The following is a 22,980-nucleotide window of genomic DNA, read 5'->3' as shown; positions in this document are numbered from 1 at the left end:
CAGTATTGCTGACACAGTAAAATGTTCCCTATTGCTATTAGTTGTAACTGGATAAAATGCGAATGAAATTACACATGAACCTTAGTTTTTATTTTTGACACATTATCACTGTGGGGTAAATTTTCACAGCGTTGGATGGAGTTATTGTTGAACAATTCCAATTGAAGTCAATGGGTGGTCACATGACTAAAAATTCCAAAGAAAGCTTTGAAAAATTATCTTTAACTGCTAACTAGGTGCAAAGAAAATTTGAAAAGAAAATATGTACTGCTTGTCTATATCTATCTTTATTAAACTCAGATTCACAAGTACATTTCATAGAAATGTCAGTGATATCTAAACATTTATCATATATATACATATTTGTGAGTGATTTATCTAGCGGCAGATATACTTCCAAACTATCAAATTTAAACCTAGCTACAGCATTATTGAGTTTACTAGTAAACTGGGCCTGCAGTATCTCAGATATGTACACTTTCATTCAAAAAGCATCTGGATATTATCCTACCTCTATAAACTGAAAATACAATACCAATTATAGCAAGATTTCAGGTTAATTTCAGAAGATCAAAGCCATTTTATATTGAATATTTTAAAATATAAAAATTGTTTAAATACCTATTGTGAATTAATTCATTTTAGTCTAAGGCAGCTAACAAATACAACTGTATTTGAATATATGTTTTTAAATGCATTATTGGAAAATAAGAACCTAAACTCTGGGGTAGTCGTATTTTTAGAAGTTGTTTGAGGAGGTGCATAACGAGCCTCCTTCTATTTCTCAGACCTGTTTGTTTCCAGACTTATTTGGCCCAATGTTGCCAACTCTCAAAATTTTATTGCAAGACTTATGATATTTGGTGTTTTTCTTGAAACCCAAGCTTTGATTTTCTGAGAATTTCAGTTTTCAGTAAAAAAAAATAAATTCTAGCTCTCATGGCTACAGAGAAAAGCTTGGATATATTGCTCAAGTATACCATAAAGGTTAGAAACTCAGAAGGCAAATTAAAATAACCTCAAATTTATTATTTAAAAAAGCTCATAGTTTTTAAGCTGATCTTGTGATTTTGGTGGGCCTGCCTCTGACTCATGAGTTTTGTACACTTGAGATGGGAAATAATGTTGGCCAATTCTCTCTAGATGTCAGAAGTGCCACAAAATTTGGCTCTTTTGAGGAAAACTGATTTGTGAATGACTGACTGTGGAAATTACAGTATGAGAAAGGTTTCCATAGAGCTTATAGAATATCAGGGTTGGAAGGGACCTCAGGAGGTCATCTAGTCCAACCCCCTGCTCAAAGCAGAACCAATCCTCAACTAAATCCCCAAATGCCCCCCTCAAGGATTGAACTCACAACCCTGGGTTTAGCAGGCCAATGCTCAAACCACAGAGCTATTCCTCCCCCCATTTTAAGAATGGGAGATTTAGCTGTATGGTGCCCACTAGCATTAATAGGAGTCATGCAACTAAATCCCTGCATGTTATACTGTACATCTAACCCTATAAAAAGTCTCTACATTGCCTTTCCTATGTACCTTTGGAACACCATTGAAGAAATGGAGTATTACACTTTTATACTCTTATTTAATGTTAACATAGAATCATAGGACTGGAAGGGACCTCAAGAGGTCATCTAGTCCAGTCCCCTGCACTCATGGCTGGACTAAATATTATATGGTAGACGTATAACATGTATGGTGGACTGTTATTTACATCTTTAAGTTTCCTCCAAGCATAGTTATAACCCTCAAACAAAACACTTCATTAAAAACAGTCTAGGTTGCTCAAGTGCGCACACCACCACTTTACAGGAAACCATCTGTTATGTGTTCACCCAACACATGAAACATATCACAAGGTGGCAAGTATCAGAGGGGTAGCCGTGTTAGTCTGAATCTGTAAAAAGCAACAGAGGGTCCTGTGGCACCTTTAAGACTAACAGAAGTATTGGGAGCATAAGCTTTCGTGGGTAAGAACCTCACTTGCATCTGAAGAAGTGAGGTTCTTACCCACGAAAGCTTATGCTCCCAATACTTCTGTTAGTCTTAAAGGTGCCACAGGACCCTATATCACAAGGTGGGAAATTTTAAAAATAAGAAAAGCTTATCAGACCCAAATTGAGGTCTATATTCAGACATTTAAGTACAAAACTGGGATTTTATTACCAATTTAAGGCCAAATTCCAATGCAACCAACGTTCACTACAGACTGGCTACCAGTGCCTCCAGGATAATGACTGAGCAAGATTGCTTAGATTTCAGCTCTATCTTCTAGCTGCAAGACCCCAATAATCTATTCCAGAATCCCTATCTGCAGTGAATCACAGTTAAACAGCTATATAATTTGTAGTACTTACCCCTGAAGTGCTTTTTCTCCAAACCAATCTCCTTTCCCTAAAGTGCGGAGAAAGATTGGCTCTTCGCTAGGTGAATCTTCACGAGTAACATTTACCTGTGGAAAAGAAAAAAAAAACAATGTTTTATGAATAAAGTCTACTAATTTGGGAATGTATGAGTCATCTTACGGCATTTTCAATTAATGCCCTGATTGGTTCCTATCTGGTTAACTTGATAATTCCTGTATCCTGAACTTCCTTAGAGCCTTGCCAATCACCATTTTAGCTCGGTGTAATCAAGCATACTACTATGGCCAGTTCCCCATACAAGCCTCTTAGGCCATTCATGGAAATGTATAATTACTTTTTATTGGGGTATGTATCGTTCTTGAAAATACTAATATGAATCGTGTCCTCTCATTTATTTCAGCGTTTGAGGCCCCAATCCTGCAACTGACTGTGTGAGCGCAGGAGTCTGTTTGTATGGAGTCAACTGTAGAACTGGAGGTCAAATCTCCTTACAAGATGGACTTACTATGTGGGCTTCTTTTTACAGAGTTTTAGGTTATTTTGTTCTGCAACATTCATTAACCAGGAAAAAAGTCTACAAGCTAAAATGAAGAGAGAATATTACAGAATGAAGACCCTCCTTCTTTCAATCACTGAATGCAATGAAAGGACATGGTTATGGACCCCAAATGCTAGCTGGAGCAGAAATAAAGAACTTCCATGTATGTTTGATTAAAAAAATGAAAATAAAAAGCAATATAATAAAATTAAAAACTGCAAATGTGGCTTAACAGCCTTTAACCACCTTTGCCTATTTAATGAATGAAAAATGGCAGTCTGCAGCTGTGCCTTGACATTTTTTTCTTTTTGCTGTGTAAAAGAAAAGGAGGTTTTGCAGATGAAAAGTTGATTTCCAGCCCATCTGAAAAATGATGTGTAGTGTGAGCCTGCTGTAGGCACAGATTTAAAACAAATATGGGCAATACACAATGGTTGGAAGTATTCACATCCATTGGAGATGGAGTTCCAGCACTAGAGGACCTAATTCTTTTAATTTTTTCTTCTAACATCTTCTAATTGCTCTTCTGAAGACCATTCTACTTTGCATTAAGGTAATAAGAAACCCTGGTTTCCTTGGAGCTTGTTGTCTCTCCATGACAAATTGGTAAACTCCTAGCAACCACTGCAAGGCGAACCCTTCCTGGATATACCACTGGTATTAAGGATGATACAGAGCACTCCATTAGTCCACCAAAAATTCAGAAGCCCCTTGAAAAGGTGATGGGTAGATCTGGGATGTATATGACCCTCATATGAGAGGCAATTCTTTTCTTTGAACCTAGACTTAACTAAGTTCAACTCTGAATGTTTTAAAATGGGCAGATTGAGAGGATGCTGGCCTAAGTGCAACATCCAGTGCAATAAATTTAGCGGGCAGAGGAAAATGGCAACATTTCACCCTTAGATCAAATTTGCAAATCCCACTTGCATTGTGTGAAAATCTCAGGTTTTGCATATGCAAATTCACAAAGCATTTGGGGATTTCAAACAGTTTAATTTAGTTCTGACTTGTGGGATATGGAAAGCTTCTAGTTTAATTTTGTTGTGAAAACCTAAAAAAACCATTTCCTCTACCTTCTACTGTCTCTTGTTATGGATGCTCAACATAGTGGTTTTGAGTCATTAATGAGCAGCCTACAATAAACTTTTGCAGTGAGTCATCAAAGATCAGATGAGGATAGGGAAAGTATAACAGACTGGATAAAACTGTTTGTAGCAGATGGAAAAAAAACTGAGCAAGTAAAAAAAGTCTCAATACGTTTTAATCTGTTTCTCTGTGATCCTCTGTGTGGCCTAGAAAAGAAATGCCAAGGGATTACAGGGCTGCCACACAGTTTAAAGTGATGATACACATTAATCACCAGATAATATGGCACCAATAATGCATCTGTTAAATTTGTGACATTGATTTTTACAGGAAAAATGGCATGCTACAGCACAGCATGGCACACAATCTCACTCTACTGACTGAGCACTGAACAGTGCCAGACTATCAGCATGTGGTGAGCAGAAAAATGCAAACTATTGATAGTAAACAATTTATTCACCTTGCAGGATCCTAGCGGCGGGGCTCCAGCCTGAGCCTGGACATCTACACTGCAATTAAACAGCCCCTTAGCCCAAGCCCTGCGAACCAGAGTCAGCTAGCAGGTTTCTAATTGCAGTGTAGATATACCCTGAGAGACCAAAGGAGTAATTTGTGAGAGGAGCTAGGCTGGCAGGATTAAGGAATTTTTAGGACCTTCCTTGTTCAGTTCTGCCAGGTTTTGCCCAAGATATCACTGCTGGACACAGAGCTATATGAATACCAGAAATTGGAAACAGCTTTACAACTAATGGTTCTCTGATAATATTCAAACCAATTAACTGCATGCAGCATGTACAAGCCCAGGCACGTGGGCTGCAGTCAGATCCTTGTTTGGTTTATTTAACTGTCTGACCCAGGGTTCAGTTTGGGATGTTGCGTGGCCCCATTTGTAAAAGGCACGGCCATATACTACAATCCATCGTATTTAACTGGTTTAGTGCCAGGGTTCTGGCACCGAGTTCTGGGAACTCAGGCCCGTGCTGTGTTGTTGTCATGGCACTGTTCCCATGTACAGCAGAGATTTCATATACTTGCCAAAGGCATTTATTTATTAAATTTACTGATCTCCTGTTTCTGCCATCCATCACCTTTCACCACAGTCCTCCCTGGAAATCTGTAGTAGTGGGGTGGATGTGCACACTTCTAGTTAAAAAGGGCACAGTGGGAATTCCTGTAACAGCCTCCATCTCAAGTCTCTGGTCAAGGACCTGAGGCAAATTTCAACAAGCATTGTTTTATTTCAACTGCCTTGGCTGCCACACAGTCAACATGGGAATAAGCAATAAAGGGAAAAGGGAGTCTGCCAAACAAACATTTAGACCCAATGTAGATATCACTGTACCACCATAACATTCTGGCGTTGCTGTTAGTGGCAGACCATGACAATTGGCTGCACAGAAATATCAGTCTGTTTTGCACACTGACTGGTAAATCTGTCAATCAGGGACCTAAGAACTCTTCCGAGTACAGAGGATGGGGTGCAGCCTGTTTCGAGTACAGGATGATACAGATTAGGCCACTGTGTCTGGAGAGGAATGTTCATGTGGGGATCATTTGTGTCATGGTTTTCCTTCTTCATAGAGGTAAGGAAAAGATTATGATGGGATCAGTTACTCCTGATCAGAAGAAGCTGGAAAAGCTTGAGGGTATCATGGGAGATATGGTGGAGGGGGGTGAGTGGGCAGCGGGGGGGGGGGGGGGTGGATAGGAGAAGGAGGTGGGGGATAACATGAAGGAACTTTCTGAGGCCTCATAATAAATGCATACCCCATAATATACTACATTTAGAAAACCTGCCAGTGATTGACTTATTCACATAGAAAATACGCACAGCTTTTTTTCCTTCTAGGGAACATTTGACTTCAGCTGTTTGATAAATATTGGTTACAGAGACACAGAGAGAGTGAGCAAGACAGAGTACTAGCTTCAGTACTTGTGAGCTGGCAATGTCACACGCTCTCTCAGAAGACATCCCTGCATGTGTGGCAGTCACGTCAGAACTAACTAAACAACTCTCTCTTTCCTTCCCCAATATCAGGGCTTTTTTGTTGCCTTTCATAATAAATTGCCTGTATTAACCTGTGGCTTTTCGCAAATATAAGAACTGTAAATAGAAGGTTGGATTGACCCAACCAATTTATCTGTCCTCTATTGTTTAGTTTTATCTGTTTTTCAGTATGTATTCTCTGCAGCGGGAAATTGCAATGTATTCCCTTGAACATCTGCATCCTGCTGTGGTAAGGAGCAATGTGTTTGCCTAGCTTAACACCAAATAAAATGGAATTTTCAACTGGCAAAAAAGGACTGTCTAAAGCTATTAAGATTGTGAAGGAAAACAAAGAGGTTTAAGGTTTCAGAGTGGTAGCCGTGTTAGTCTGTATCAGCAAAAAGAACAAGGAGTACTTGTGGCACCTTAGAGACTAACAAATTTATTTGAGCATAAGCTTTCGTGGGCTAAACCCCAATTCCTCGGATGCATGCATCCGATAGAGGTCTAAAGCATTTTCCCCCTTGTAGCTTGCTGAGTAGAGGCTAAGGGTACGTCTATACCCAGCCGCTAGTTCGGCGGCTGGCAATCGAACTTCTGGGTTCGACTTATCGCGTCTTGTCTGGACGCGATAAGTCGAACCCAGAAGTGCTCGCCGTCGACTGCGGTACTCCAGCTAGACGAGAGGAGTACCGCGGAGTCGACGGGGGAGCCTGCCTGCTGCGTGTGGACCGAGGTAAGATCGAACTAAGGTACTTCGAACTTCAGCTACGTTATTCACGTAGCTGAAGTTGCGTACCTTAGTTCGATTTGGGGGGTTAGTGTAGACCAAGCCTTAGGCATCAAAGCAGGCACCACATTTAGTAAATGCTCAATAGAAATATGGTACAATATATTTTATTTTAGTTCAAAAAGACAGCTAGCAGTTCTGTGGGTCCCAATGATTTAAATCTTAACAAAAAAATAAGTGTTCAGTCAGTGTTTATTGGTTCTGTCTATCTATGGTGTATACATATAGGTGCTATAGCAATACAAATAATAAATAATAATTATATTTAGAGCAAGGGATAAAATATGTATTTCTGGATCAAATCTAGCCAAACTTCACACTGACTAAATGTAACTCAGTAGCAGTTGTTATGTCTCATTCTTAGAAGGCATCTATCCATGTTTCAAGACCTACCAACATAACTGGCACCCATGTTGGCAGTCTTAGGTTATGTCTATACTAGAAATGCTGTAAAGAAAGTCTTGATCTTGCTAGTCATGTAACCAAGGTGGCTTAACAACTGTTTTCATGAACCAAAAAGTGTTCATTGTGAGTATGTGTAAAACAGTGTGTGAGATCTGCCTTTGGGGTGTGTGTGTGGATTTTTTACTTATGGTCATTTTCCCCAATTGTACCAAGACATTTAATTAAATGTGAAATGTTGTAACCTTTGGGGCCCTGCAAGAAAAGGATTGATTTACACTGCATTCCCAGAGTTACACCATCATTGTACATGACATTTGCTTTGAAAGGGGTGACAACAACTTACCTTTCCTTTGCTGATTATAAAGAAAGTGTCCCCTCGAGCCCCTTGCCTGATAATGTACTCTCCATTTTCATAGTGTGTCTGTGGAAAAATTAACAAGAACAAAAGAAATCAGACTGTAACTCAGTTTGCAGTCCAGCAGTTTCACAAGATAACTCTTAGGGAGGCAGTAAGCCTGAGTGAGTTTTATCCAAGCCTGACATCTGTCATGAGTTAAGAATTACCCTATGTCAAGAAATATAACAGTGAAAAAGAAATCATTTTGTCTTGCCCATTTTTTTTATTATTTTGTTAGTGCCAGCTTTTGTCTGGATGCCTTATCCTCAGGTCCTCAATCCATGTATCCTAATTGAACAAGACACTGGACTTTTTCAGCAGAGCATCCAGTACAAACCAAAACTATGGTAATAAACTGCTTGTAACAGTGGTCCTTTTCCAAATATTTTTATTTGTGTTTGTGGTGCTCATCTTATTTTATACTCTTGTTATCAATAGCTTTATTTCGCAGTTATTTTTACTTAAAATCAGTTTTATTATTTATTAGTCTGGATTTGTTGACCCTGGTTTATAGAAAAAATCACTGCTAATATTCTGTCCTATCCAGTCGGAGTGAGTGTCAAAACATGGGCTAGATGAAATTCCTTGTATTATACCAATCAATGTAATAATACCAGGGGAGAATTTAGACCAATAAATAAAATCCAATATGTTCCAAGTTAAGTCCCTTCATCCATATTTAGACTTATAAATAACTGGTATGATTTTCAGAGGTGTTGGGTGACAGTAGCACCAATTGACTGCAGATCAATAACAGGCAAATGCAGAGGTTTGTCAAGTTACAGTATCCCACCTAAAATTTTGACCTAGATTTCCAACAGGTTAAATAAATGGTGGTGGCCTTATCAGGCTTTTGTGGTGAATGCAGTACTGACTGCTGTATTCAGACCTCTTGTGCTCCCCCAGATTGCAATATGAACCTTTGAAACAAGTAAGGTCTAGTGAATGTGTTATTTGAAGACTGCAGCAAGTCCCAGCAAAGACTGCCAGATCTGCTGTGTTCTCAAAGTAGTATATCAGCAGAAGTTTAGGTGGAAAAGACCTTGACTCAAGATGAAGGAATTTATTTGAAGTAATCTCAACCTTCAGAATGGGCTGATGTTTGGCACTATCCTTATTTTTTCCAAATCAGTTAGTTGATCTATCATTTTCACCCTCAGTCTTTTGGTCTCCCTTGAACTCAGGTAACAACACTCTACCATGAAAAGGGATATTTTAGGATTCATGTAAAATACTGAATATAGCTGAGAAAAAAATCTTTGTTGTAGAAGCACTTGATTTAGGAGCTAGTAAATATAAAGTAAAATAGCTCTGTGGTAGTAGAGGCAAGTATTTGTGTCTAATTAAACAATAACTCAATTGACAAAGATATTTTATTCCTAAAAAGCAATTAGTTTGAGTCTGCAGCGGTTTGTACAATGTTTGCATTGACTGATCATGACAAAAATGCTAGAGAAAACTGAAAATTTTAGCATTAGAAGGTAACTCCAGTTTCTAAATATCCGTTACAATCTAAAGAAAAAATATAATCAAAGGGACATTACTTTCTGCTGAGTTACCAATGCTGAATAATTCTCATGACTCTTCAGGAAGGGAAAGTCCATGGAACCATGACTCTGGATGCTGCTCAGAAGGCCCTGGCTTCTGATGAGTCTCTCGTGAGCCTCTGGATTTGGAAGCTGAACTCCCTTCTTGCTCCCCCATATGGTAAAGTTGGAAGAGCAACAATGTTCTAGTGGAATCCATGAAACTCTGCAAGAACAAACTCAGGCACTCTCGGTCCCTGGCACAGGAATGACTTGAAATGGAGATTTTGAGTTCATAAAGTTTTGCATGAACAACCTGAAACCCTTGAAGGGGCCAATTTTAGTAAGTGCTGAGCACTATTCTCTGAAAATCTAACCCCTTCATGGTTCCTCAAGGCAGGCACCCAAAAATTGAGGAATATCACTAGTCACTGAAAATGTTGGGCAGAAAGTTTCCAGAACTTCTGGTTGGGAAGCTAATCTTCACAATGCAACTGGTGCACTGGATCCCTGTTAAATCTATTAACAGAAAGACTTAAACAAAAGCACCAAGAGAGATGTGACCTTTCCTCAGCCTTTGAAATTGAAAGGTGGTGGTGAAAGGTGATTGGGATGAACAATCACAGGACATCTAAACATGTAAGCGGATTGATTTTTTCTAAAAAAGCTTTTTACTTGCCTCAAAGAAATATCTCTCTGCTGAGCAATGCTCAGGTGACATTCTAGTAGCACAGAGGGTACTGAACAATTGCATTTAATCCTAATGTTTCCTATTTATTGTGATCCTCCTATCTGCCTTTAATCCTTCAACTGTCTATTGATCATATACCTTCAAACTCCTATGCTCCCTCTCTTATCTCCTTATTGTTAACAAATCTCACTGTTTTTATGCTCTCTGTCATCTGTCCAATCTCTTCTTGCCATTCTGAGTGCATCATAGAAGTCTGACAAACACCTTAAACTCAATGTGACAAAAGCTAAACTTAAACTTTCCTCACAAGCTCTTTTGTTTCACTCCTTTTTAATAAACAAAATAAATAATAATATATTATTATTATTAATAATGATGCCTAGCTGTTACATAGTGTTTTCATCCATAAATTTCAAAATGCTCTACAAAAGAGGTCAGTATCATTACTCCCATTTTACAGATGGGGGAAACAAAGGCACAGAGCAGTGAAGTGAATTATCCAACGTCACCCAGCAGGCCAGTGGCAGAGCTGGACATAGAACCCAGAACTTCTGAGTCCTAATCCTCTATTAACTCTATTCACTAGGACACACTGCCTCTGCATCAACCTCCCTATTATCAAGACTCACAAGCTAGATGTCATATTTGACTCCTCCCAATTAATTACCCCCACATTCAGGCTTTCACCAAATCCTGTCTCTTCAGGCTCTCTAAAATCTCCCTTTCTTTCTCTCCCATCTGCTGAAACATAACTGTCTCTTGCCTTCTTTACTATATCATCTTTCTTTGCAACCTTCGAAGCATTTCAGTCTCTAGGCCACTGTAGCTCTTGCTCTCTGCATCCTGATCATTGACTCCTCACTGAATTCCATCATTCACTGGCGTCCTATATCTTTCCACATCAGTTTCAATCATGTTGTTTACAACCTTATGCTTCTACATAGCATTCATGCTGCTTAATCTCATCCCATGTTTCTATCTGCAAGCTCTCTCCAGACCTATGCTCTCCCTATAATTTCTTTTGTCTTCTCTCACTCTTGACTCCATGTCTTTTTCACACTATACTATACAAGAATCCGCTAACTCTTTCTCAGAATTTCCCACTTTCTATCAATAATCAACTCATTCTCATTCTTCATCTTTTTAATTTTACTGTTTCCATTTATTTAGACTGTATGCTCCTTGGTGCAAGAATCTCTGCGAAGTGCCAGGCTCCCCTCTAATGCTATATAAAGAATAGAACAAATAATGATCTTTCTAGCCCTTTTTATTTGTGAGGCAAGTTAAAGATGGTAATATTTGCTCACATGTAGATGGGAGTATTATTCAACATGACTTGAACTAACCAACAAAACACTTTTTATAGCTGGTTCATATGTGTTATCATTACCATTCGCGTTTCAGTTTCATCTACAGTAAACCAACCCACAGACAGTATAGAAATAATATTTTGAATGAAAAAGTATGAAAATAAAGTTCTGAAAGTTTTAATGGTAACACATGTAGAAGCAATGAAGTCTGAATTAAAACTGAAATAAAAAAGAGGAAGGAGAACAAGCAGGTTTAATGAGGTTTAATGTCATGTCCTAGTCACCACCTAAGCAGGTAAGAGACGTAGCCACCTGACATTTCTGCTAGGATTGTTCTTTGTCTACACTTGCACTAAAGGACCTAATTTTTAAGGAGTTTTCTCTAGTAAAATTTTTAGAGACAGTCTATTTGGAAAGGGTACCTTTAAAAATAAACAAACATTCAGCATTTATAGAATTCTCTCTTATCTTCAAAGCCCATTACACACATTAAGTAAACAATCCCCAAAACACCAGTATGAGGTATGTAAATAAGTATTAATATCAACATTTTATGGTTTGAAAATTGAAGCATAATGGTTATCTGATTGTCCAAGACCACAAAGAGAATCACCACCAGTCAGGATTAGAACTCCAAAGTTTTTGACTTCCAGACCCTGCCTTACTCCAGAAAAGGGTACTCTGCACTTAGACAAGAAAATTGGATCACACAGTAGCAGTATATCAACAATTGTATTTTTCAGAGGGCACACCCAAGGTGGTGAAGAGAGCTAATTCCCCATCTTGTGTATATTTTTATGAAATCTGAGTGTTACTTAGGAGATTAAGGGACATCTCCTAGGAGGGAGAAGACTCCAAGACACACATTGATCAGAAAATGAATTTTAAAATGTTATTAAAGCAGGACATAGGAAGTAAATACATAAAAACTGTTTTTAACAACATGGGCCAATTTCTGCAAACCCTTAGTCATGCAAATAACCTTTAATCCTGAAGTAGTCCCAGTGACAAATGGAACTACTTGTGAGATCAAGCGTTACTTGTATGACTAAGAGTTTGGAGTATCAAGTCCAGGATTTATGTATTTTCCCACATTATTTCTATGAGGCCAAACTATAGAGAGCATATGCATTCACTCAACACTTCTCCCACTCAATGTGTGAACACTCGCTCTCCACCTCCAGCTTTGTATGTGCCTGTCGCTTCCTAACTCTAAGGAATCCAGTGTCACAGAGTGCTCTATAGAGAGTCTAGGGAAAGAGGCCATAGTGCTCTGGAGGCAGATGATATCCCTTCTTTCCACACAGAGAAAGTTAATTGGATTACGCGTGATGTGCTACTTCTGGAAGCTAGGTAGGAGGGAGTCAGCACTGGAATACAGTTTAGCCAGGGAGCAGGAGAAATTAGGAATGTAGGCTGTTAAGATAGGATCTCTGGAGAACAGTACAGCAGCCAAGGCCATAGGCGCCGACTTCCACTGTTCCCGGTGGGTGCTCGACCCCACTCTCGCCCTTGGCCCCGGCCCTGCACCGCCCTCGCCCCGCCCCCATTCGACCCCCTTCCCCCAAGTCCCCGCCCCGCCTCTTCTCCGCCTCCTCCCCTGAGCGCGCTGCATCCCTGCTCATTCCCCGTCCCTCCTGGAAAGTCCTAAGCACCACCAAACAGCTGTTTGGTGGCGGGAAGTGCTGGGAGGTAGGCCGAGGAGCAGGGATGCAGCGTGCTCGGGGAGGGAGGAGGTAAGGTGGGGTGAGGTTGAGGGGAACTTGGCTGCCAGTGGGTGCAGAGCACTCACTGATTTTTCCCCGTGGGTGCTCCAGCTCCGGAGCACTCATGGAGTCAGCACCTATGACCAAGGCCCAGATAGCTGGGGAGATGAGCCACTGAAGTTAGCTACAAGCTTCCCCTTCCCTAGCTGGGCAACCTAGACAATCATGTGATGGTTGAGGCCCATGGAGACAAGTCATCTGAAGAAAACAGCAAAAAGTTGAAATTAGTCATTGCTGAAAATAAGAATGGACTAATTTTACATACCAAGAACCACAAATGTGTGTTTTTGTAAGCATGGGACAACAGAGATGAAGGTTATCTCATGGAGATAGAATAAATTAACACTGCTACATAACTTAGTGTGTTTTGCCACAGAAATTAGTCTGATGGTTCAGTGGAATACCTGGGGCCGGCAGTACACAAGTGGTAGAATTTAGCCCAACACAGAAGAAGTTAAAGCAGAAGTGTGATTATCCCAGTGGACAGTAGAAGAGTTATATTAAAGTAATTGTGGCTCTTAAAGATGTTGTGCACATGTAGACCCTGCTCTTTGAGCTCCTGCATCCCAAGCACAGGAGATCAGAGTCTTTTAATCAGCAGTGTCCATTGAGGCCATTACATACTCTCACACTACCTCTCCCAAGGATATAAAGGGTAGAGCAACCTCAACTGCCAAGTTCCTTCAACACCAAGAATCCTTGTCTGAAGCCTCTGAAATAAGTGAAGTTTTGAAGAAGGAACAGGAGTTTCTTCCCTTAAGAGATGCTCCTCTCATGGGCTTTTCCATCAGGAACAGTTTTAAACGTGCCTTGCTGGCTTTCTCTGTGTGTTTTGAAAAATATTTACAAACTGTACACAGGGGGGGAGGGATATGACCCTCCCCTAGGCAAAAAAATACACCTGATGTGTCCATCATTCAAGGGGATAGTCATGTCACATGATGCGCAAGTTTTAAAACCTGGACATTTTGATTCACTCCCTAGGGTTGATTGCCCCAGTACTGGGGCAGCTAGCTAACAGAAGCCTAACACTACCTTTATGTATTTGTGTGTGTGTGTGTGTGTGTGTGTGTGCGCACGCATGCTCATGCAGCAACAGGGTAGAAAAAATATAAGAAATAAAAGAAAGTAAGTACAGTAACTACACTAACAACTATATAATGAGAGTCTACAGTAGCTAAGAGGACACTGAGGCTGTTCAGTCTCACTGTCCCAGGTGGTAAAAAGGAACTGAATGGTGACGGTTAGGGTCGCTCTGCCCTTTATGCCATTGGAAGGGGTAGCGTGAGTCACGCAAAATGCAAACTTAATCCTAATGGACACTGCTGGTTAAAAAGTTCTGATCTCCTGAGCATGGGATGCATGCATACCAAGAATGAGATCCATGTGTACAAATACGTAAAGAAGAAGAAACAGAAACATTAGACAATATGTTTCTTCCTAATAAAGTGACCAATAAGTTTGTTCATTGTTTGATTTTTTTCCCCTTTATGTACAATGAAAAAGGTCTTTAAAGTCTCCAAAGAGTGAAGTTTTCAGCTTCTTTGGATTCCTCCTATAATGTTAGTGGTTTTTATTTTAAGTAGTGTATTTTAAGTAGGGTCCATCGCTTGAATCCTGTTGTGACAGATGTGAGTCCTGGGAAGTGTAAGAAGTTCAAGACATTATACGGAGATGTGTCATACAAACTTGGACTTCTGGGACAATTGCTATTGAGTGGGAGAATCCCTGGGAAGTGGTTAATGTGAATTCCACAAACTCCAGTTATGCAAAAAACCTGACTTTTGAAACTATGCCCTGAAGAGAGGATCTTTAACTGGTGAATAGCTGTTCCTGAAGACTGGAGCTCAAGGGTCCAAGCTGTATAAAGAAACAAGTGAACTGGACAGTCAGGGTTCTTGTTCCTGTTCTGAAAACTGACACGTACTTGTAACCAAGTGGGCAAGCCCAGTTGTGGGGTTTGAAAGACTCTCATCTACCAGAGCCCTGGCCTGGAGTTGAGGTGAACTCTGGCAAGCTTTTAGCATGTGTATAAGTTATTTCATTTTTTATAAATGTTTTCTCTGTAATGCTTTTATCTTAAGAATTAATGCAGTTTACTTTGTGAAGGCTGGTGGGTAACTGGTGTATGTTGTTATAGTCCCTGGAGAGAGGTTAATCACAGGTGCTGAACCCCTGTCAGACCAGCTGAGGAAACCAAAGTGAGGTGCAGAGGGACTGCAAGCCTAAACTCTTGATCTGGAGGGTGAGAGACATAAATCTTTGCCCAAGAGAATTGACGGGTGGCAGCCAGAAATCTTAAGAGGGTGTCCCAGAGGAAAACTGTGGGGGGTTGGGCTTGAGGGGGAGCGTCAAAGGTGCAGTTGACCCTGAAGCTGTGATATTTGTAAGCACATAACTAATATTTTTCATAGTCACAAGAGGGAGAGAGAGAAGCTATGAACACTCAGCTTTGACTTTCAAGGTCCCTGAACATTTTTCAATGAGTCTCAAACCTAAAAGTGACTGAGTAAATTAGAGAATTACATTTACAAAAAGAAACAGATCAGAAAGAAAAAAAATACATTAATAACTTTTCTCAATGATTGAACATTCTTTAGAAAAGTTCCATATTCAAAGCATATTTTTATGAGGCAAATGAACAAAAATATCATCTGAATATAATAAATATTATGAATATATTACAAAAACCTCAGATTCCCATTCATTAGGGACCTTTCCAAAGCCCGTTGAAGTAAATTGGAAGATTTTTCAGTTGATTTTAGTAGGCTTTGAATCTGGCCTCTTAGGAGGAAAAGTAAAATGAGCATGTTAATCCAATCCAGTCATTAGCTGTTTTAAAGTCTCTTGACCAGTTTCTCAACTGTAGTAAGTCATCATAGCTCCATCAATTTACACCATTTGAGAGTTGGACGCTCTATCTCCATCTCTCTCTTCCTTTCAAATTCCATATTAGGTAAATTAGTTAGTACTTTAATTCTTACTATTTGCCTCAGTCAACTATTATTCACATAAACCTCACGGCCCTGATCCTGCAAACACTATTAGATAACTGTAGCTACTGCTTTATATAAGTGTTTTCAAGATCAGTGTCCAAAAGCTCACTTTCATAATTTTTTATCATAATATATGGAAACTTTTGGAAACATATTACATTGGCATGAGCACAAACCTTTTCCGCTTAAATCTTAATGGGTGATGACACAATAGCTTCATTTTAAGTAAATGAACATTTTTGCAAATTTAATTGGCTTGTTAGAAATAACTACACGGCATGCTAGGAAACATCCCCAAAGACCAGTGAGCTCTAACTAATGTCAGATGTTTATTTAGCCTTTTTACTATTATCTTATTAAAAGAATGTAAAATGTCTTCCTCTGGTAAAAGAGATTCTTGGTTTCAGAGGATATTATAACAACTTAACAGCAGAATCATAGAATATCAGGGTTGGAAGGGACCTCAGGAGGTCAACTAGTCCAACCCCCTGCTCAAAGCAGGACCAATCCCCAACTAAATCATCCCAGCCAGGGCTTTGTCAAGCCTGACCTTAAAAACCTCCAAGGAAGGAGATTCCACCACCTCCCTAGGTAACCCATTCCAGTGCTTCACCACCCTCCTGGTGAAAAAGTTTTTCCTAATATCCAACCTAAACCTCCCGCACTGCAACTTGAGACCATTGCTCCTTGTTCTGTCATCTGATACCACTGAGAACAGTCTAGATCCATCCTCTTTGGAACCCCCTTTCAGGTAGTTGAAAGCAGCTATCAAATCTCGCCCCCCCCCCCATTCCTCTCTTCTGCAGACTATACAATCCCAGTTCCCTCAGCCTCTCCTCATAAGTCATGTGCTCCAACCCCCTAATCATTTTTGTTGCCCTCTGCTGGACTCTTTCCAATTTTTCCACATCCTTCTTGTAGCGTGAGGCCCAAAACTGGACACAGTACACCAGATGAGACCTCACCAATGTTGAATAGAGGGGAATAATCACATCCCTCGATCTGCTGGCAATGCCCCTACTTATACAGCCCAAAATGCCGTTAGCCTTCTTGGCAACAAGGGCACACTGTTGACTCATATCCAGCTTCTCGTCCACTGTAACCACTAGGTCCTTTTCTGCAGAACTGCTTCCTAGCCATTCAGTCCCTGGTCTGTAGCAGTGCATGGGATTCTTCCGTCCTAAGTGCAGGACTCTGCACTTGTCCTTGTTGAACCTCATCAGATTTCTTTTGGCCCAATCCTCTAATTTGTCTAGGTCCCTCTGTATCCTATCCCTACCCTCCAGCGTATCTACCACTCCTCCCAGTTTAGTGTCATCTGCAAACTTGCTGAGGGTGCAGTCCACGCCATCCTCCAGATCATTAATGAAGATATTGAACAAAACCAGCCCCAGGACCGACCCTTGGTGCACTCCGCTTGATACTGGCTGCCAACTAGACATGGAGCCACTGATCACTACCCATTGAGCCCGACGATCTAGCCAGGTTTCTATCCACCTTATAGTCCATTCATCCAGCCCATACTTCTTTAACTTGCCGGCAAGAATACTGTGGGAGACCGTATCAAAAGCTTTGCTAAAGTCAAGGAATAACACGTCCACTGCTTTCCCCTCATCCACAGACCCAGTTATCTCCTCATAGAAGGCAAGTACTAGACAGAATGAACAGAATTCAGTATGTGGGAACTATAGCCAGTCTGAGCAACTTTTTGCTTTCAGCACCTTTGCCACAAGATGTCATCCTCTGCTACTATCTTTGAACACAGATTTCATCTATGTGTTAGGCAGAATCAAGAAGGCGGCTTTACATATCACCCTCAATATAGTGGAGTTCAGTCAGTATTGTTAGTATAGTTAAGAGTGTGTCTGAATTTCTGCTATGAAACTTATGGTTTAATTATAAAACACTGATATAAATAATTTAGTCCAGTCTGCAATTTGTTATGCAAGATCTTGGACTGGAAGCAAATATTTTAATTAAAAATAAAGCTCAAGATTTTTAGAGTAATAAAATGTTAGTGGGTGTTGTCTGTTTATAGAAAAAGCTGTTAATCTAATGATATTTAGCAGTAACACTTTACTTGCAAAATTTAAAAAGTGTCTTTTGCTTTTTAAGAAAAAGACAATGGATGAGAAATCACTTAAAGAAAATGACAGTTCTATATCTCGGAAAGTTGGTTTGTGCAGCTGCACTACATTTCTTAATGCTGTCAACAATGTATATGTCTCTGCAAAACTGAGGGCTAGGTTGTATCATGCAGCCATATGTTGGGGGTTGTGATGAGTCACATCGTACCAAAGGGAACACTGGGAGGCAATCTGCAAAATGCCTCCCAAAGCTCCTTGATGGAAAGAGCTTGTCCCAGATTGCCTGTGCAGCCAACCATCTCTCCTGGCTGAAACATGAGGTGTGTGTATCAGGAGAGGGGTGTCTTGAATCCCTAGAGACCATTCCACTGACCCACAATGGCCAGAGTTATGGTGCTGTACAGCTATGCCTGCTTCCACCTACAACACGTTTCCTATATTGGTATGAGAGGCAGGAACAGGTGTCCTAGAGCTAGAGAAACCCCCAGCCAGCTAATTAATCCCATATTCTAACATCTTTTGCACTGCTGGAGTGGCACAAACAGGATGAAGTGGTGTTCAGGATCTGGCCCGAAAACTGGAAAACACTGCTGCACATAAATGCTATTTTGAGTGTTGCTATAATGAAGTCACTCTTACTAATGGGGTTAACCAAATCACTGCTTTAAAATTAATCCTCTCAGAAATTGAAACTACTTTTCTTTTTATATAAACTAACACATATATATATAACCTGATTTTTAACCAGGCTCCAACCTGGATTCCAATCTCACAGGCACAATTTGGCATCTGTAATAAAATGCAGACATATAATTATGTATCCACACAATCCTTTGAATCTGCAACTGCACCCATTAAGAAGGCGAATTATTTGTCTGTGAATAAATGGGTACAGTCTGGTAGTTATGCATCTAAATGGTCAGCTTCAGCAGTTGGCACAATTAATTGAGTCTGTAATTCTGTACCCACAATTAATTCTGGGGATAAAATTGTCCACAACTATGGAGGCTCATCACAAAATGTAGCCCATTAGTCAGGAGTACATAATTCAGAAGATGTACCAAACCACTGATTTGAACACCCTGACTTTAAGAGAGAAGGATGGTTTCAAAATCTGAACTAGGATCCAGATCTGAATTTTGTGGTATTGATTCATTCTTTACTTCTCAAAATTTTCATTAATATAATCTCTCTAAGTTGTTCAGCATTCAGGGTGAAATCCTAGATGCATTAAAGGCAGGGGAAAATGTGCCACTGATTTCAACAGACCCAGGATTTCAACCTTAGTTTTGTGCAGCTCACATGCACATATCTACCTCTCTAAACTTTACCACCAAGTTCTGAGAAGTAGCTTAGGGCTAGTCTACACCAGAATCACTATAGCGGTGCAGCTGTACCGATGTAGCAGCGCTGGTAGTGCAGACGCTCTCTGCCGATGGGAAAGCACTCTCCTGTCAGCAGAATTACTCCACCTCCCCGAATGGCAGTAGCTATGTTGGCGGGAGAAACTCTCTTGCCGACATAGCACTTCCACACCGGCGCTTAAGTCAGTGTAATTTACATCACTCAGGGGGTGGCTTTTCCACATCCCAGTGACTTAAGTTATTTTGAATGTGATATAGCATGGCCAGAGGGCAGCAGGAGAGTGATAGATGGGAGATATGTAAGCCCCAGGATGAGGAGAGCCTTTTTCCCTGTAGAGGGAAGAGAGGCTGCTACAGATTAATTAGAGCACCTGAAACCAATTAAGCCAATTAGAGCACCTGAAGCCAGTCACCTGATAAAACCCCCCTGCTTCAATCAGACAGTTGGAGGAGTTGAAGCAGAGTGGTTTGGTGTTAGAGCAGAGAGCAGTTTGGAGGAAAGCAGTTTGAAAGAGTTGAAGCAGAGTGGTTTGGTGTAGGAGTGGAGAGCAGTTTGGAGAAGTGCTGTGGCGGGCCAGAAGACCAAGACTCTAGGTAAAGGGAAACCCGGCTTGTGCAGAGCAGAGGGACTCTACAGGCACAAGGGGTTGGGAGAAACTTGGCCCAAGCGGAGAGAGGGCAGGAAGCCCCAAAAGCTGAAGGGACAGAGAGGGAAGTAGCCCAGGGGAAGGAATCACTAGTTCAAGTGGTTCGCTGCTATCCTTAGGGCCCCTGGGCAGAGACCCGGAGTAGAGGGCGGGCCGGGGTCCCACCCTCTCCATTCCCCTTTTCTGGGACACTAGTGGGACAGTTGATACCCCAGTTCAGGGGTGAGAAACGGCACCCTGAACCCCCACAAGAGGAGAAAGCGCAGGACCCCTCATAATAGTGCTGGCAATTTGCCACACAAAGTAAGCGCTAGTGTAGACCTGCCCTTAGTCTTTTCTCTTGTTCCTGAGCCAGCATATCTATTATAAGCTGTTCTATTTACAATAAATAGTTGTGAAAGTTACAGTATTTTCAAATATCTGTTTGCATATAGTGATATAAAATACAATAAATGGACTTGCACACCAAAATGCTTCCTTATTTAACTGAGTTCTGACCCAGCAGACATCAGAGGCCAAGAGTACAGCATAGTGCCAGGTACTTATGAGCACTGCCAAAGAAAACTCTTTTGGAGGGGTCCTGGATACTTATCCCAATGATTATGTTTGTGTTCTGAGGGAGGTTAGGTTTGATTAGCCATTCAAGCCATTGGATGGCTTGTCCTTAGAAAACCGCAATAATTGGTAACCCTGATTTAGATGAACCATATCTAAGATAATTTTCATTTTTTCCAAAGAACAGCATGAGGACATGAGAGGTCAGAACACTTGTAAACTCAAAACAAACAAAAAACAACACTAGCAAAACCAGCCCAATGTTAATGCAGTGTTAACATTGCAGAATTAAAATAACAGTGTTAGAAAATGCAAAAGGTAAGTTCACAATAGCAACTCTACTGCAATTCCATTGCACATCCTATCCTATGCTATATGCTACACATTTTCTTACATAAAAATCAATATATTAAGCTAAATTTTAACAGGAATAAACAGGAAAAGAAAATACTGTGTATGAGGAATATAACCAAAGGCTTGTCTATATGATGGGGTAATGCGCTCTACCAGAGTATGACTACTAAAGCGCACTAACATCTTGTCTATTAATTGGTCTGTCTAGATCCTGCTGGTTACACTGTGATGGCTGTGTCTTCACAACAGAAAAATATAGCAAGTTACGTTGGTTTTAAATGAAAGCTCAGAATACAGCAGAAGTCCAGAGAGACCTTAAATGTACAAGATGAACACTTTTTTTCTCCTCATCTGCAATTAGCTATTTCCTGCAGATATTTTTTGGATTTTGCTGAGTTTATTTTAATGACACACTTACAATCATCCTCATGCAAATTGTCCCAGCAGAAGTCCCTGTACCTGCTAGTTTAGACAGAGTGAATGTGCAGTGACTTCACAAAAGGAAAGTTGGGAGGAGATTGGGCTTTTTTGAATTCTGCTAAAATCTTGATATGTTCAAGGAGTATGATCAGAAGTGATTTTTCAGTTGCTTTTAATGGTTTTCCCCATATCTCAAATACATGCATTTCTTATATAAAATTATGTGTACTCAGTTTCAAACATCAGCCATTTTTAATGCTAAAAAAGGTTCAAGTTTTTTGGGGTTTTTTTTAAGTGTATATTGTACTCTTCCGAACACTCCAAAATCTGAAAGGATTAATTAAAATGAAATAAAATAAAATAAAATAGTAAATGAATTCATCTTTGTTCAAAGACAAAGCACAGTACTATCAATACAAAAGGTTCATGACATGGTAGGCATAAGTATATGAAAAAGATAATTATAATGGAAAATGTTTTGAAGTCCCAACTATAATTGGCCATTAGCAATCACTGTATTATATGAGTATATGTATAGATATTTACAGTATAAGACACAAAAATATATTAATCAAGACCTCAATGAGATCTCCATAAAAGTGGTGATCATTGTGTTCATCTCAAGCCTATTATCTCCCCATCAAAAAGGTAAAACTAGAAGCTCATAACAAGACAATTTTATTCCTCTCAAGTAAGAAATAGATTCCTCCCCCCCCCCACAAGTGTGTTAGTCAATAAATCTCCTAAAGAGCTGGGTATGTGCTTAAACTTAGCAGATGCACATACAATTGCTTAAATCTTTCATCAAATGGCTTTGAAGATCAATATTAACCCTTTGCAACCTAGAAGAACCATCAGCATAATTTACACCTAGGTTATTACAAAATGATCCTTGGACCCAGCCTGTCTGTCCTAAGGTTTTCTATACTGCTCATCACTGTAATATTGAAGTACCTCTCTAAACACAAGACCCAGTTTACTTTAGGCCTGGATGTTGCACACATTTACATAGGAAATATTTTATACTCATTTGTCTGGATCTTGTGAGGTACAGACTAGCTCCTCTGAGATGCTCAACCCACTCCACAGGGGTGTATGGTGCTGAACTACTCATAGAAACAGCTTAGCACTTCACAGGATGGAGTCCATTTTTTGTGCTAAAAATTTATTGTAGTATATTTTGGAAAAGTAATGAAATTTTAGTCTGAGACTCCACTAAAGCACTCTAGGTGAAATGCACCCCTGTGCTGAGTGCCAGCGTATAGCCTATGATGCAAGGGTGAATTCCACCCTCGGTGATTAAATCTTTTCTAAGAAGTAGTTGGATTTTTGCGAGAATTATCTAATTTTAGACTGACACAGTCAGAAATGGTAAGGTTCTATTGTGTTTTCTAGAAAAAAGAACAGGAGTACTTGTGGCACCTTAGAGACTAACAAATTTATTAGAGCATAAGCTTTCATGGGTTACAGCCCACTTCTTCGGATGCATATAGAGTGGAACATATATTGAGGAGATATATATACATGTGGGTAAAATGTGTTAAATAACCAACAACTGCTACAAGTACTCCTGTTCTTTTTGCGGATACAGACTAACACGGGTGCTACTCTGAAACCTGTGTTTTCTAGAGTATTAGTAGCAAGCTACACCAAAGTTTGACTATAACTATTTTATTGAGCCCTATATTAG

General features: G+C 40.1%; 1 protein-coding gene across 2 annotated transcripts in view; it reads right to left on the bottom strand.

Annotated features, from left to right (window-relative positions):
- The window catches only part of PRKG1 (protein kinase cGMP-dependent 1), a 944,545-nt gene that overhangs the window by 183,341 nt on the left and 738,224 nt on the right, over positions 1 to 22,980 (bottom strand). For both annotated transcript variants that reach the window (XM_065407822.1, XM_065407820.1), the window contains exons 6-7: positions 7,521 to 7,598; positions 2,360 to 2,454 (exon numbers count right to left, since the gene is read on the bottom strand). In XM_065407822.1, coding sequence (XP_065263894.1) covers positions 2,360 to 2,454; positions 7,521 to 7,598 — 173 coding nt within the window. The remainder of the gene's footprint in view (positions 1 to 2,359; positions 2,455 to 7,520; positions 7,599 to 22,980) is intronic.

This window comes from Emys orbicularis, chromosome 7 (assembly GCF_028017835.1).
Source record: "Emys orbicularis isolate rEmyOrb1 chromosome 7, rEmyOrb1.hap1, whole genome shotgun sequence".
NCBI lineage: Eukaryota > Metazoa > Chordata > Testudines > Emydidae > Emys > Emys orbicularis.
This window is presented reverse-complemented; position numbering and strand designations above follow the sequence as displayed.